Source organism: Macrobrachium rosenbergii, chromosome 27 (genome assembly GCF_040412425.1).
Source record: "Macrobrachium rosenbergii isolate ZJJX-2024 chromosome 27, ASM4041242v1, whole genome shotgun sequence".
In the NCBI taxonomy this organism is placed as follows: Eukaryota; Metazoa; Arthropoda; class Malacostraca; order Decapoda; family Palaemonidae; genus Macrobrachium; species Macrobrachium rosenbergii.
This window is the reverse complement of record NC_089767.1, coordinates 19,621,721-19,639,508: the sequence shown is the minus strand read 5'-3', so window position 1 is coordinate 19,639,508 and position 17,788 is coordinate 19,621,721. Positions and strand designations below refer to the sequence as shown.

The following is a 17,788-nucleotide window of genomic DNA, read 5'->3' as shown; positions in this document are numbered from 1 at the left end:
CCTAGTAATACGACTACTTCTACCAACGTCTCCCAAAACACAACCACCACCACTAGTTTCAGTAAAGCCCCGCCCGCTCCAAAGCCCGCCCTCGGAAACGACGATTCTCGAAACGGCGCCGCAACGGAACGGACAGGTTTGCTCAACAAGAAAGTGCTCATTTGCGACGTCAGAGTGCACGAGGAGGAACCAGGCTCAAGATCGGACACTCCGACGATGAACCCGGACGACGAGACGCCGCTGCGCACCGTCAGTGAGCAGGTGGACGCCGATCACAGGAACCACAGCATCAAAAGTGAGAACGGCCTTTACCTGGGCCCCATGGGGCCAGGCAATCCTGACCTGACGATCGGTCTGCCAACGCCATCGGCGCCTCCGACACCCATGCGGGAACCAAATGGAGGGAATATGGCCATTACGGTGGCCTCCCCCGCGAACTCTTTGAGAAGGGGAGTGCCCGCGAACTCAATGGACGGTGATCAGATGAGTGATATTGATCCGTCGTCGTCTGATTCCGGAGTCGTAACAAGATGTTCGGTAGTGAAACCTTTGAGGTTACGCTTCTGCCATCCGCTTTTGGGCAAGAAATTGACAAAGCCCAAGAGGGAGCTTATTGACATGGGTCGCGTATCGACGCCAAAGGCCCTGGAACCGGAGAAAGAGAAAAGGAGACTGGCCCGCAAGAAGGAAAAGCGAGCCACTCTCATTCTGGGTCTGATTATGGGGTCCTTCATCGCTTGTTGGTTTCCCTTCTTTTTCATGTACATCCTGGGGCCCCTGTGTCCAGCCTGTCACATTCCTGTGTATGCCTTCGATCTGGCATTTTGGCTTGGGTACATGAATTCTGCCTTCAACCCTGTCATTTACACGATTTTCAATAAAGATTTTAGGCGGGCATTTCGGAAAATTCTCTTCAAGTAAACGCAATTTTATTTTCGTGGGAAAACTGTTCATTTCTCTGAAATTTTGCTCATTCTTGTTAGTGAAAGAGACCGTCGGATGTCACCTGAAACCAGAAAACGAAAAGGACTTTCCACTCATCATTGGCAGAGAGTTGTTACCAAGACTCCGTGTGATCACTTTCTTAAAGAGTTGAATACATTAGAAAAATGACGAAAGGTTTTTCGCGTTGTTATTTACGATATATTTTTATTTACTGTGTGATGTTAACCTTTAGTTTCACAGTTCTCCGCAAAGATGAAAATGTCTATATTTTCGTCATAAAAAAACGGGATGTGGACCAACGAGTAAATCATGGGATCAATCAGTGTGCTTTTAGAAGAAGAAAATATTTGTAAAGCGTGAGAAACAGAGTGAATGTTGGCCTCTCTCTCCTGAGGAAGTACCTGAAAGACCTCGAGGCTTCTCTCTTAGGACGCGTGAGAGCGTGAAGGGGATATGAGATGACGTAACTCTTCTCCTGAAGGAGTTACCCCTGGAAACGAAGGTGCAAGAATTGACGAAATCGTGGAGGGAAGAAGAAGAAGAAGAACGATTACGTACACATTGCGCTTTGAACCACATACGTCTTTATCATTTATTGTTTAAACTTCCTAAGTGTTGTCGAATATTATAGTGAAATAGCTTTACAGAGTTAAAGATAAATGCAGTGTTACCGCCGTTTTGTGCATGGCGATGCATTATTATAAATATATAAATATAATATACATATATATAAATATATATGGATATGATAGGTAACAATTTTTTGGTGATTATTTCATTACCAAAGCGGTCAGAACAAACGAGAGTTGTCAGAAAGAAACAGACGATGTCAGATCGTTGGTGCAGTTGAGTCTTTATTTTATTTTATCAGTTTTCTCAACCTCTCACTTCTGTCTTGTCCCTCCTGGATTCGTCTTTTTTATTTTATCTGAATTCCGTCTGTTTTCCCTCGAAAGCATCACCAACGAAACAAAACTGTAAAGGAAAAGGAAGGAATATGATGTTGAAACATCGTCTTCGTAATCTTGAATTTGTACATTATAATATTTTGGTTTCTACCGTTCCTCCCCCCGCCCCTAACACCCCCACCCCCCTTCTCACCCTTCCCCGCAGAGGTTAGACTGTTGATAGGTCAGTCAAAGTTTGATTAGTTGATTATTTTTTGAGTAGCTTTGTAGATCTCTGCAATAAAAAAGAAAAAATAACCGAATCGTGGTGAGATTCATTCCTTAGCATTTTCATCGTGCAAAAAGAAATGCACCCTAGAGTCTCTGCTGGAGTTTCTGATGCAAAGATAATAATAAAAAAAAAATAACAAAAAGCATACGCTCGCTTCGTGACTAACCTCCAGCTCAGCACTCAGGTTTAGTACTCTTTTTAGTGGTTGCTGTGTAATCAAGTTATCTCTAGTGTTCAAATTGTACAACTTGTAGTTGGCAATGTGACCTGTAGTTCAACACACACTACAAGACTTACCATTCGTTGAGGAAGACCATCATCTCGTGAGACTACGCTGTCGGCTCTTCGCGGCGTTCCTGCGTCGCCGAAGTCTCGGTCAGAAGGCCATGAATATTTTTGTATTGGTGAACCTCTTTTGAGATCTTTTCTACGTTTTTTGAGTCCCTTCTTTTTCCACAGACATTGTTTGATCGCATAATCATTTCCAAATAGTCACAGGAACTTTTTATAACTTTGATTTCTACTTGAAGCCAAGTCGAACGTTTTCTTGCTTTAGAACATTTTAATAACCAAGTACAATATCCTGTCGAAGTGTTTCGTAGTCTTCTCATTTAAGAAATGGTTCATATATCCACTGGGTCGTCGGACGCAGTCCTTTGGTAGTAGAGAATACCAGCAACTCTGAATTCATCGTATTCCTTTGCATCTCCGTAAGAATGATGAGATATCCATAAGCCATTGCAGTGTGTATTTAATTCCAAGAATTCATCAAAGGAGGAATGACGAATTGCCTTAGATAGTTACTGTTTAGACGTTAGTACAAGACTTGCAGTCAATTACGCACCTGGCGCTCTTTTCCATCAGTCCAGTCAACGTGTTCTTGTTTTGACGACTTCGTTCAACCCACGGAGGGCTGCGCACGCACCTTGACGGTCTCCGGTGGGGTTCTACTATTCAAATGACGCTTAAATAAACGGCTCTTCTCGGGTCGTAACTATAATTTTTAAATGGTTTTAGCATCGAGTGTATGCGCGTGTCGTCAGAGATGCATTCGTGCATTGCGAGTAAAAGCGTACGTGTGCATGCGTCTGCAAGACTCATCACCACTCACACTCATTCACAGGCACCTCTCGAAACATACGAGCATCACCATCGACTCCATCGTCACCGACATCACCACTTTCATCACCATCATCATCATCATCGATTTGATCACGGTCATCATCAGAATCATCGCCATTGCCATCACGGAGGACACCATCGTTTATCACCGATCCCATTATTATCAGCAGCACCGAATGGAAAGGCGCAAAAAGGATGAGTGTCATTGCCACGTCTTGAGATACAACTCCCTCGTATTATATAAATCCATATATCATCACTGCCTTTACTACTGTCGTTAGAGCAGACATAACATTTATTACTGCCATCATGGCTAACAATGAAAAGGCTATCTATATTTGGCACCGGGGACTCGGGTCATGCTTTTAGCTTTATTACGCGCGCCGGGTTGGTATTTGCATTCTGGCTTATTCTTGAGCGCGTTCTGGCCTGTTTTAGCTTTTATTTAGATTAAGTAATTGCTTTCATTTAGGCTAAATGATTTTTGAAACTCACGCTATAGTCTGCTACATATTGCTTCTTTGTTAGTTTTTGTGATATTTTAATATTTACGATATTTGAAGCAAGTTATTGAACAGATGGCTTAAAGGAATGCTTTTGAAAAAATGAAAAATGACGATATGCTATTTATGTTTATATATATATATATATATATATATATATATATATATATATATATATATATATATATATATATATATATATACATACATATATGAACGGGTAACTGATGTATTGCTATGACTGAATATTCATTTGTTCCTGTTTTGTCTTCATTACAATAGTACCATAATAAACGTTAGCCAATGGTCACGCAGTAATAATTGTGTAAGCTTTGCGTTAATGGATGGAAATGCAGATGTTGTTCAATGAAGAAAACGTATAGTCCTAATTTAGTTTTCTTTAGAACGGCTGTGATTGTATTTTTCAGACAACTGCACTGACAACACGCGTTCGTGGTTGTGTTACCAAATTTATTTCCCGATTAGTAAAACGCAACAGTGGATGCAGTTAACGCATTCTGATATTAAACTTTGTAGTTAGGCAGTTTACGTCTTCTGGACAAATTCATCTAAATTCGTCTTTAATGTATATTTGCGTGACGTCATTTTCCAGAGAGTATGATATCAGTACACACCACTGTCCGTTGTCAGTGCTTCTCGGTCTTAGTAGAACCTTTCGTAAGTCACTCCAATCAGCCAGCAAAGAATCGTCACAGATCGTACCTGGATTAGGCCACGAGTCTTGACTCCGTTAATCCGCCTGTCTTTGTGAACCTTTAGCGAAAAACGCTGGTGAAAAGAGCAGAAAATCGGCCTACTTGACTGCAAATCTTTCTATGCCTGCGAATTTTATGCTTACGGTTTTTAGCAGAATACGGATGAGTTACGGACACACGCACACACACACAGACGAAACAGAGACACACTCACTTGTATATGCTTTGAGCGAAATCGGTCAGGTTCATCGAGGATTATTCTTGTACTGTGTTTGCATATCATATAACTTTATTTTTATGTTACCCTCCTCTCTCTCACCCTCTCTCTCTTCCCATTATTAGCCATTTTGAAGACAGATTGTAATACCTATCTTAAATTTCTAAATTTATTACTGTTAGATTATAGGATTCAAATTCCGTCAGAATTCACATCATATGACAAAAGTGAATGCTTATGTACTCTAGGAACTGAAATGAATAAGTCTTTAGACTAATATGTTTGTTATTTATATTCATATTAAAATTTGAGTCTCATCTTTTAATGTCAGTTGATTGGAAAGTATATAATCTAAAGTTATAATTATTCCAGTGCCTGAAGATCGGCTAGAGGCGACATTTACCAAAACTTTTTTAAATATGTCCTTATTTTATAATCATTATTTACAATCAGGAAAGATGCATTCGGTCTTAATCAACTTTGAAGCATATCATCGTAATACTATTGACATAATAAAGGCTCATTTCATCGAGGTCTGTTGGTTTAGTTCCTAGAAAAGCAGAGCAAATTTTTTAAAAAATAAACAACGTGATTCACTTAATTCCACACAGCGGTCCACCTAATCCATCCATTCATCCATACCCAATCTTCAGAATAACCCATTTTTCAAACAATGAATACGCACATACTACCGCAACACGTCGTCAAAAACACAGGCATCATGGCACTCCAGTACACATCATCATCCTCCCACATAAATGGCATAATCAGACATAGGAAATGGTCACTACCACGTGTGTGCACTGTGTAAGTAACTCATCCCTTGAGTCTGGCCCTGTTACGGATCACCTGAGCCCAGTCTGTGACAGATGGCCTTACCCTGTTCCAGTTTTCTCTTTTCCCCTCCGCAGTTCAGGGCATGGCACCTATCTCGCGTTGGTGCACTGTCCTTCGATTCGTCTCGCATATGGCCCACTCCCATGGTCCCTCCCGACCCGCCATCCACCCACCCTTTCCCTCCCACGTGACTTCTTTCCCCCTTGACAAATACATATCATGACGTAGGAGTCTCTCTCTCTCTCTCTCCCCCCCTCTCTCTCCCTGTCACGTTTTACCTTTCGTGGTGCAGGATTCGTACCACTTTTTCTGAAACGCTGCGTGTTTTGCTTAATCTGTCATTGGTGTTTTTACGTTTTCACTTTCCACTCATATACAGATGGTAATCAGTAGTTAAAAAGAGTAATATCATCAATATTTGTGCGAGGTCAAACCATGCGAAATGTTTTTGTTATCTAAATTGATGGAGTATGTAACTGAAGTACTTTCATATGTAATCGAAGTACCAGGATCTATGGATATTTTTGTGTGTTTAAAGGTCATCACTTCTATCAATTTTACGCCCATCAGGCATAGATAGAAAATGTTTATTCAAAAATTCTTCCAATAACATAGTCAAAACGACGTTTCTCAATCCGACTATCCTTAGTTCGTGTGTTATTCTTGTATATTATGAAGATCAGATCTACCAGAATAGAACTTTTCTTTTTCTTCTTTTTCTAATCTTCTCTAATCGGTTAGATCTGCCCCATGACCTTGACCTTGAATCTCGTACTCATCATTGTCTCCGTATCCCTCCCACTCATCCATCGAATTCAACTCTCTCTTACTCTTGACTGGAGGGGTAACTCATTTCGTAGTTGTAATTGTAATAGACTATTTAATGTTTATCATGCCGTAGGTTGTGGAAACTACTAGACGAGCACATTATCACCATTTATTTTTCGATTCATGGAATTGTCTTTACAAATTACTGCTAACGCTACAGAGGACAGACATCTTTCGTAACTTTGAGAGGAGGCAAAGTTTTCTCAACATTTCATGAACTGGAAAACAAAACAAAAAAAATTATAAGTAAATACTATTCAGACCATATGTTTCCGGAAAAATAAAACAAATACAGTATTTTCTTCCCTACATCGAATTTTTTCATCACCAAGAAACAAGGCTGGAAGAGACGTTTTATGCTGACCTCAGCATATTTTGTTCCTGCAGACGACTGCCGATGAATCTCTCTCTCTCTCTCTCTCTTAGTTTGAATGTCGCAGGAATTGCATTAGATTTATCATGGAGCAGAAGGTCATGGTATCCATGACAGCCAAATTATTTTATTCCCTTCAGAAAGCTGACTGTAATTGGTACTTTCTTCCGCACGCATCTTGTTCCCGCCCTGTAGGCTACCCTTTCTTTATTATTCCCGAAGTTCAGTTCGAAATTTTCAGATCAGTATTCCAGTCACTTCAAACACACGGGAACTTATTGCACAAGATCACAGCAAGTCGAGTCGGGTTCTATTATGTGAACCTGTGAACCTTCATTTATGATTAGTCTACCTCAAAGGACATGATGAATATATTGCAATGGCCGGCGTGAACTTTGACCATACCCTCAGAAACATCGAACTCTCTGATTTACATATGACATATTTTGAAGGACGAGATCTTAGATTAATGGTTGACTCGGTTGCCGAATCACATAGAATTGTATTTGTTTTTTGCAGTGCGTTTGTGTGTGTGTGTGTTTGTGCGTGCGATTGCGTGTGCGGGTATGTTACTATAACGATATAAGATATTTTCAAAAGATATTATGAATTTGATACTGCTTTGTCAGAAAGGGAAGAGGGTATTTTTTGCCTGTTCTCTTGAGTTCTTAGCAATTTCGCGTTTACTGTGGATTTAAATGATGTTTATATCCATTTTGGGTGTGATAAGAAATTCATAGTTATGTAATGCATTTTGTGATAAGAGTCTTATTCAATGTATTCTCTTGCTTGTGAGATTCATAACATGCTGATGCATCGTGCAGGAGCACCGTTTCACAATTGAGACCTTGAACTCCAAAACAGAAGTCTAGGATGATTTTTATGGAAAGGTAACAGTTGACAGTTACGGAGATAATTACCATTGTATGTTTTTTTTTATATTTTTACTGTTACTTGATTATTGTATGCTTTAGATTCATCTTAGTGTGTTAATATTCTGCTTGTACTCTGTAATATTCTGATGTATTTGTATTAAAAATTATTATTTTTATTCTGTAAAAATTACAAGGTATATATTTTTTTTTTATTTCATGTTAATATGCCATTGGTTACATTCAAACTTTAGTCAGCGTGAAATAAATAAATTCATTTGGTAACCAAAGAGAAATATTTTTATATAGAACAAAAGCAGTCCTATTTTTCATTCTTAGCTGAACCTTTATAAGCTAACTGTTCTTCACGTTTTGAGTTATATTTACTGTTGCATTTATATTAACTTACAGAGAATCAGTTTATATTATACATCCATTCCGCAAACCTAGTTTATCTGCTTATAAAAATCGTCTTTTTTTGACTGAAAATTAAGATAAGTCATATACAGTGATTAATTCTATTGTGGTATCACTGATGTTTCTTAGTTTGTTTATGACAGCATGTTTCCATGGTAAGAAAATTGGTCATTCATGTAAAGCAATAAATGAAATCAGATTTTACAAGTCAATTTATGCTACCGTTTTACCTGTCTGTCTATCTATCTGTCTATCTATCTGCCTATCAGGTAAAGTCAAAATTCTACTATTTCATTTTTCTTAACACCGATTATCCCCCTGACATTTTTCTAAGGTGTGCTTTTCAATATTTTCAAAATTTTCCAAACCTGATAAGTTACGAAATCTGATGATCCGGAAATTCCCAAGATTTTTCTATTATCTATCTGTCTATATAATACTAACACTCTGAAACGTTTGTTTGTTTGTTTGCACACCGGGAGATAAACGGGGCTGTTGCTGCCCATATACTTCCCTCTCCCCCTCTTCCTCCCCCTTCCCTTCCACCTCCCCTCCCCTCCCTTTCTTCCCCCTCCCCCAACCCCTCCCAGTCCCTTCCCCTCCTCAAGTTGTCAACATTAAGTGACCCAACGGGTCACGGGTGGTCTATTATTCTATATAGTTCCCTCTAGAAGCGCCCGCCCCCCACTCCCCCCAAAAAAAGCTATTGACAGTCATATTCGTGAGAGAAAATTTCCATATTTAATCCCACAAGCTAAATTAGCTCCATTGCAAGAACATTGACATGCAAGACACCAATATCTGATTCGAATTCAATTATTAGCGAGGAGCCTGAAAAACGAGCTTATTCTGGAATCTCTCTCTCTCTCTCTCTCTCTCTCTCTCTCTCTCTCTCTCTCTCTCTCTCTCTCTCTCTCTCATTTCCATGACAAGAAAATGAAAAAGTTTTTCAGTTTTGTCTGGTACATAAACGATTATAATATATATATATATTATATATATATATATATATATATATATATATATATATATATATATATATATATATATATATATATATATATATGTATATATATGCATATGTGTATCATCTGTCCTATGGTGATTGGTTAAGATTGTAGATTTTACTACATCAGAAAATCCTTAACTTCATCCACTTATTGTTATGGTGCTTTAATTCTAAAGTGATTGTAATATTTGATATAAGGTTACCAATTGGGAATATTGCAGTTAAAGAAGAATCACTGATTTTATTCCATAAACGGATGTCTATTCAGATTGAGTGTTTGGTTTTTAATTTTTTTTTTTATATAAAATATGTCATTCTGAATGAAATAAAGAGCATGAGAGGCATGATAGCTAAGCAGTTGTATAAGTTACGATGGCGTTTTGGAGCTTTCGTTTTTTTCTTTTTTTTTGGGAGTATGTCTCCTGAGAACACATTATTCATAATCAATGAAAAAGTTTGTGTCATTCATCTAAAGGTATTTATTGGTCGTCTGTCCTGTAAAAATATCATAGCTCGTCAACACTCACTTGGCGAGTGTCGGGGAAATTTGTTACTCCTTGTTAAAGAGGTGAAGTTATACAGATAATAGAGTTATCAGCTGATGCTGAAGTGTGTGTTTCTTTATAAAGTGAAAATAATATGTCCGTTGTTACTGACGTGAACTCGTAACCAGAAAATCTGTTTCGACTTTTTTTCTATTTTCGTGTCAGCAGAATTTCTCGTTACCTTGAAGCGATGTTATCAAGTTAAAAAAAAAGAATATATTGATCTTTGATTTTTCCTGCTTATGTGTTATAAGGAAAATATATTTATATGGTTTTTAAACTACATTCATTATGTAAACGGTGCTATATTGTGACCAAGTTGATTAAGAAAACTTTATGGTTAAGACTTGATTTTTTTTATGACACGAAAGCATCACTTGTATAAACGGTTAGGGATTCTTCTTTTTTTTTTTTTGGTCTTTTTTTTGGCGATTTCTTGCGTAGGAGTCATTCATGATTTGCTCATCTGCTTTTGTGAATAGGCAGTAATCATCAGCGTGTCCACAAGTTACCTGGCTTACTCAGAGGACGGCTTCAGAATTTAGACTTAGATTCCCGAGACTAAGGCTTCGAAAGAAAGAAAGAAAGAAGAAGAAAAAATGTCTCTAATTGTCTCTCTTTGTCTCTGACGTCAGACCCCCCCTCACAACCTCCCAAAAAAAAAAAAAAGTGTCGATCTGGCCCGTGACTAATCCAGGTAATGGAGGGGAGGCACAAGTTATAATAATGATCTGTGCGTCCCTGTGTTTAGGATATGTAGTCCATTGTGTTATTATACTCTTGTTTATCGTATGCCATATGACCAAGCAACATTTCAATCTTTCCCAAGATCGTATCATATATTTCAGCAGTTGTATATGTTGTACATATGTTATTTTAGCAAAGAAACAAATTCATGGTCTCATTGTAAGCATTAAGAAAAAAGAATCAAAGTGAATATATAGGTTTCCATCTGAGGATTTGTTTTATTCTTCCCCCTCCTCCCCTTTCATACGAACAGAGCCGCATAATCAAATGATTATCTCCATCTTTCACAAGCATGGAGTCGGTGAATGGTGCCTCGATCTAATGAGTTATCAGTTTCCAATAACTAATTTTGTCATGCGAGAAAGGCAGAGGCGGAGCGGAAACTCGTTCTTATTTTTAGATGCGGAAGTCTTCTTACCAGTCCGTGGCTGTTATTTCCACATGATCTCGAACGTGACACGAAGCGGTGTTATTCGGATGCCTTGTGAAAATCGTAAAAAAAAAAAAAAAAAAAAAAAAATTGTGACGTGAAAATATTTACATGCATAAATAACGTTTGGGTTTTAAACGTTAATTCAACTTTGATTTGATTGTATGAACTTGAGGCTGTCAAGCCAAGCCACTAGCGGATCCAGAAAAACTTCATGGGGTGCACCAATTTTCATGTTATATATATATTTATATATATATATATATATATATATACTGTATATATATATATATATATATATATATATATATATATATATATATATTATATATATATATATATTATATATATATATTATATATATATATATATATATATATATATATATATATATATATATATATATATATATATATATTAAGATTAGTTTTTATCAAAATGTTTTATTAAGATTAGTTTTTTTTCAAAATGTTTTTATTGTGCACTAATATATATATATATATATATATATATATATATATATATATATATATACACACACACACTATGTCATCATTAAGATTATTTTTTCTCAAAATGTTGTCATGATTTCTACAATAGATTTTTTCCCCATTTTTATATTTCTCATTTATCTTTTTATTATCTAAATCTTCAATAATATAATTTTGCCATTATTTTTCATGGGGGTGGGGGGTGCCACGTGCCTAGGTGCACCCCACCTGTATCCGCTAGTGAGCCAAGCACTGGGACGCTTTCGGCCATTCATCGCTTGAGGCAGTGAAAATTGGAAGTTGGAGTGGCTGGACAGCATGATAAAGAGATCCAGAAAACAGAGGATCTGAAGTACAAGGATCTGAAGGTGGAACCGGGAGAAAACCTCACAGTTGCACTAAGAAATAATAGTTTGAGAGGTTGGACAGCAAGCTGGAAGAAAAGAAGCAGGAATGGGGGTAAATTGAAAGGTTAAAAGTTGGGAGCAGTTAAGGTCCGAAGGGACGCTGCAAACACCTTTTAGTTATACCGAAATTGCACCACGGGAGATGCACTGACGGCGCTAACCGCCCCCTTTTTTGTTGGGGGATGTTGAAATCGAAGAATGAAATTTTGCACTTTCATGACAAAATCATGGAAGTATTTATTAACACGCAAGTAGCGATTAGGGTCTCCATTGTAAGTATACGTTCAGTAACCTCACAATGATTTTACGGATACATTAATGAATATTTAAAAGATTTAAGCACCGTCTTCGTGGCTGTGGGTACAAACAGAATGCATTATCCGAAATTAGTCTTTGGATGCGTACAACATACACATGAGAATACTGAAAATAGTCGTCCTTATATATCTGACACTACTCCAGCTTCTTTACATAACAAATATTGCCGAGATGACGATCCAGTCTCTACAAACAGATAGATTTCCAGACATCAAGGAGATTCAGCTCACAGCGTCTTCTGGATGTGGAAAGGTCAACCAAATTTCAATATAAATCTTATGGAAAGATGAAAAAATGGAGCGTTTATTGCTATCCCATGCATAATGAAAATAAAGTCCATGACTGATTTCCTTGCAACTTTGTAAAAAAAAAATCTGAGCTTAAGTAGCAAATATGCATATAGGTTATTTCATGGAATGATCAGAAGTTCCTCATTGGACGGTTGGTATCGTTCTCGGCTAACACTCTGCTGGGCCGGCGTTCGATTCTCCGACCGGCCAATGAAGAATTAGAGAAATTTATTTCTGGTGATAGAAATTCATGTCTCGTTATAATGTGGTTCGATTCCACAATAAGCTGTAGGTCCCGTTGCTAGGTAACCAACTGGTTATTAGCCACGTAAAATAATCTAATTCTTCGGGCCAGCCCTCTCTAGGAGAACTGTTAATCAGCTCAGTGGTCTGGTTAAACTAAGGTATACTTAACTTGAAGGATAAAATCCGTAGAACCACGTGGAAAGATTCGACCGCTGTAAGAAGAAAGATTCAAGGACTGAAATCAGTATTAAGAAACAGAAACCCTTTAGATTCGAGACTTGTTTTCAAAGACATGACGAAAGGATCACGTAGGAAATTGCAGGTAAGAATTGTTAGGGGGAAAAATCCAGTATTGTACTGAAAGAAATTAATGTTTAGATATATACTAACATCACTGAATAGGAATCTTCTGATAAAATTAATTCTCCGATATTAAAAATTCACTAAGTTTATGTTGAAAAAAGATTTGAAAATTGACATCAGTGGTTAACGAGAAATATTTTTAAGAGTGAAATTCACCAGTCATCAAAATAGGAATCTGATAAAATTAATTCTCCATTATTAAAAATTCACTAAGTTTATGTTCAAAAAAGATTTGAAAATTGACATCAGTGGTTAACGAGACAAATTTTTAAGAATGAAATTCGCCAGTCATCAAATGCTTACAAGTGATAAGCTTTAAAAGCATAATGTGTGTAGAAGAGCCTTGGGAGGAGATTCAAAGATTAACTAGACAATTAAATAAGGAAAACATAAAACGGTTAAGTCTAATGAACTCCAGTCCCTATTAATGCAGCCAGAACGAAAGAACAAACATTTATGCAAATACAGAAATGATCCAGTCCACCACTTAGCATATTCTAATCAGGTGTATCTGTACGGCCATTTATCAACGCAGTGCTATCAAACATTCGCTCATTAGCCGTAATTTACCTCTTTTACCAAATGGGTTAAGTATAAACATTCGAAGCTGTAGAGCCACCGACAATAAAAGTGGTAGAGTTTCAACCATTGCGCCATTTTAGGGCAGTTCAGAGTTAAGGGGCCAAAAAATAAAAGAAAGACACTTTCTTTAATCTAAAATGATATCACTCGGTTAATTAAACATTATCATTTTAAGGATAATCGGTCAAAATATCCTAAATAGTGGGACCAAAAATGGCTTGAATTTACTATAAGTCAGAGCCAGTGTGATTAAATAATACTGAAATAATCAAAGGGTCGTTGTTACCATCCCCAGATAAAGGCAATTTTCGGACTTTTTTTTTCTCTCCCGGAACATGGATAATAGCCAACTCAAACACGTAGATTTGTTGTTACGCCATAACAGTTGTCTCTCATACTGATAAACAAGTAAGTAAGTTTTACTTTAGAATAATATTAGTCCCATTCTTCTCTTTCCATTACAAAGAATGAATTAGATTTCATACAACTCCTTCAGTAGAGTTTACGTCTCATTCGGATGAGAAATGCGATAATGTTGTTTCATCCAAGTAAATGAGTGATTAATTATGGTTATGCAAAAGTTTCTCGAACAAAAGAAATAAACAACGAACAAAAGCAAATGAACTCCTTCAGTCATTCCCGTAACGAAAGTAAGAAAAAAATAAATAAAAGAACAGTGAAATTTTATTTCATAGTAGTAACATACACTGGATACTCCGCTCTGCTGAAAATATGTTAACAAAATCCCTGAAGGAAATGGGACGAAGAAAAATATTATTGTCATATATTGCTTCTCTTGGTCTTCTATGAACTGCATTGCTACAGACTGCTGAGCTTTCTCCAACTACAATGCCATAATCTTGTGAGTATTAAGGGTGCTTTGAAAATTAAATGCTATGCTTAGAGATATAAAAATCCTTTGAAAATTTTTCTTCTGTTAGTTAAGCAGGTGTTTTCACGAATTCTACAAAAAAAAAAACAAATGTTCTTAGTGACCACACAGGGTAGCAGATGCTGATAATGTGGAGGCATGTGAGAAGACTCCAAAACTGGATAAAGATTATAGAGCAATGATTTTTACTTACTGATTAGGCAAATGGTAAGAAGGACAATTAAATGAGATTCTGTTTAATTATTAAGTAAAGGTTATGGTAACGGAATTAGGAACTGAAGGTATATACGTATGAATGTAAGCAAATATGTGTGTATATATATATATATATATATATATATATATGTGTGTGTGTGTGTGTGTGTGTGTGTATATAAATAATCAACACACAATCACGTGTGGAACAGAAATAAATGTCTGACTCACATCAGGATCGAACCCAGGTCTTTCAGTTGAAAGGCAAGGGCGCTGCCCACTAGGTTCCAACTTCTTTTAGCCTAGTGGGCAGCGCCCTTGCCTTTCAATTGAAAGACCTCGGTTCCATCCTGATGTGAGTCAGAAATTTATATATATTTATATATATATATATATATATATATATATATATATATATATATATATATATATATATATACATATACATATATACTGTATATATATATATAATATATGTATATATATATATATGTATGGATGTATATGAATATGTATACATATATATACATATATAAAAGATTTAAGCAATTGTTGCTTTACAGTGAGAGCCATTAAGGTAAGTGAAAACACAGGCAAGGTAAGTCAAAAGAATGTTCAATAGCTCATTCCACTTACTTGTTATTTCTTAGACGGAAACGGGGTAGTTTTGTGTGCTCGGTTGAACTTCTTTACTTTCGGTATAAATTCTGTGAACTTTCATTTAATTAGGAAATTAGTTATGGCATCTTTATTTTTCCTTATAGGGAAACATGAGCATGAACACGTTCCATGCATATAGAAGGGCTCGTGTTGTTTATGGTCCTGAAGACAGCAAATAGGAACCTAGTTTCCAGTTCAGCGAAGGAAAGTTAAGTACACAAGGATTTGTGGTCACAGCACAAATAGACACGAAGAATATTACCAAGCAACTAAACAAGAAAAAAAATGGAAGTAAACAGGCACTTAAAGAAAACAATATTTGGGTTATTTTTACAAAATGTCATGCACTTGATATATATTAATTAAGTTTCTCTCGACTGTGAGCATATTGGAATAATCTTCATCTGGATAAATAAGGAGGTAATGAGATTTTTATTTAAATTACGAAAAAATTAATGTTTAATTTGTTTATATATACATATGTATACATATAAGTATATACCGTATATATATATATATATATATATATATATATATATATATATATATATATATATATATATATATATATATATATATATATCTATCATATATCTATCTATTTATCTATATATCTATTATATATATATATTTATATATATATATATATATATATATATATATATATATATATATATATATATATATATATATATATATATATATATATATATATATAAATCATATATGATGGGTAACCCCATTGTTCACCTCTTTCCAAGACGACCAGTTTTACTCCGACTGCAAGAAAATGGAGGGAGAGATTAATACCAATTTTCATCTGGCTCCTCTCTTGGGCCAGCCCAAGATCTTCATGAATTTGGCGCAAGATAACAATTCCTTCGTTAGGAGGGAATGTAATTGGTCGATGTCTGACCCTTTCGAACAGTTCACTTGGTTTTAGTGTGAAATATCCCAATTTAGATATACAGTATATTCATCAGGTTTATTTTCCTTCTTTGGAATCTACTCTGCTGAAGATTTCGCTCCGGAAAATAACTTAATCCCATTAGGCTATGCAATACGCTATTGATTTCTCACGTAAAAGCAATTTGGTATAAATTCTAATCGCGTTTTCCGATAATTCCTCCACGGCGCGTTCCTGTGTTAGCCGCTCGGCTAACAAGCGCCTGAGTCGTACTACATCTTAACGGAATTGTTCCGTAGTTTCATATCTGGTTATTATTCATTCATTTGCAATCCGTGCCTGGAAATATAACAGACCCCTCTCTCTCTCTCTCTCTCTCTCTCTCTCTCTCTCTCTCTCTCTCTCTCTCTCTCTCTCTGTTAGTGAAACTCGGTACTGCTGTGTGGACCAAGCATTACACTGCGACCTCAAATTCTCAAGCTTCTGAGAGGTAAGTTTATCTCTCTTTATCTCTCTCTCTCTCTCTCTTATAGTGAAACTCAGTTGGTATCACTGTTTGTGGCCAAGCAGTACACTCTATGAACTCAAATTCTCAAGCTTCTGAAAAACACTCTCTCTCTCTCTCTCTCTCTCTCTCTCTCTCTCTCTCTCTCTCTCTCTCTCTCTCTCTCTCTTTTAGTGAAACTCAGTTGGTATCACAGTTTGGGCTAAGCAATACACTCTATGAACTCAAGCTCTCAAGCTTCTGAAAGGTGACTCTCTCTCTCTCTCTCTCTCTCTCTCTCTCTCTCTCTCTCTCTCTCTCTCTCTCTCTCTCATTACTGTTTCAAAGGACCTGTGGGTTCAGTGCCAGACTTCTCCCTTTGATTTCATATTGCATTCTATCCCATCCAGTCGCTTTTCTCAGCAGAGGATAATTCTTTATGAATCCCATGATATTGTTGCTTGTTTCACGAAGGTATTTTGTTGAAGATATGGTATTGCTTTGTCCATGTTATTTGTCTGCGATGTGTGTATTTATTTTCGTTTTTTTATTTACCCATTTATCTATTTATTCACTTATTTATTCAGTTAAGTAATTTTTTTTTAATTATCCATTGTTTTCTATATTTACTTCTTTCTTGGTTGACTGATTCACACTGATTTTCCGTTTTTATGAACTGTGTTTTTTTTTTTATTTCATTTTACACTCCTTTAATCGTTTATCCACTGATTCCTGTTCGTTCTTTATCCATCCATATATTCCTTCATTTGCTTCAATCTATTGTTATCGCATCTTTCCCATTTCAAATCAAACCTCCCCTCCAAGCGTCTCTTGATAATTGCTCTCCCGTCTACAGTAATGAAATCTGAGCATTGCTTTTTGTTTATAAATTAATTATTCTTATATTCCTCGTCCTCAAACGTTTACGGGTGTGCTTTACAGAATATAAGATTTACTCGAGATTTTAAATTTAACTATTAGTTTTTGGTTAGTCTCATATTTTGGAAAATTTATAGGTGACCAAGATAAAATACACACACACACACACACACACATATATATATATATATATATATATATATATATATATATATATATATATATATATATATATATATATATATATATATATATATATATATATATATATATATATATATATATATATATATATATATATAGTCAACACCCAATCACGTGTGGACCAGAAATA

General features: G+C 36.1%; 1 protein-coding gene across 1 annotated transcript in view; it reads left to right on the top strand.

Annotated features, from left to right (window-relative positions):
* The window catches only part of Octalpha2R (alpha2-adrenergic-like octopamine receptor), a 352,721-nt gene extending 351,244 nt beyond the window's left edge, over positions 1-1,477 (top strand). The window contains exon 2 of the mRNA XM_067129053.1: positions 1-1,477. This exon is cut by the window's left edge and continues 195 nt beyond it. Coding sequence (XP_066985154.1) covers positions 1-921 — 921 coding nt within the window. The 3' untranslated portion in view covers positions 922-1,477.
* Positions 1,478-17,788: the final 16,311 nt, after the last annotated feature.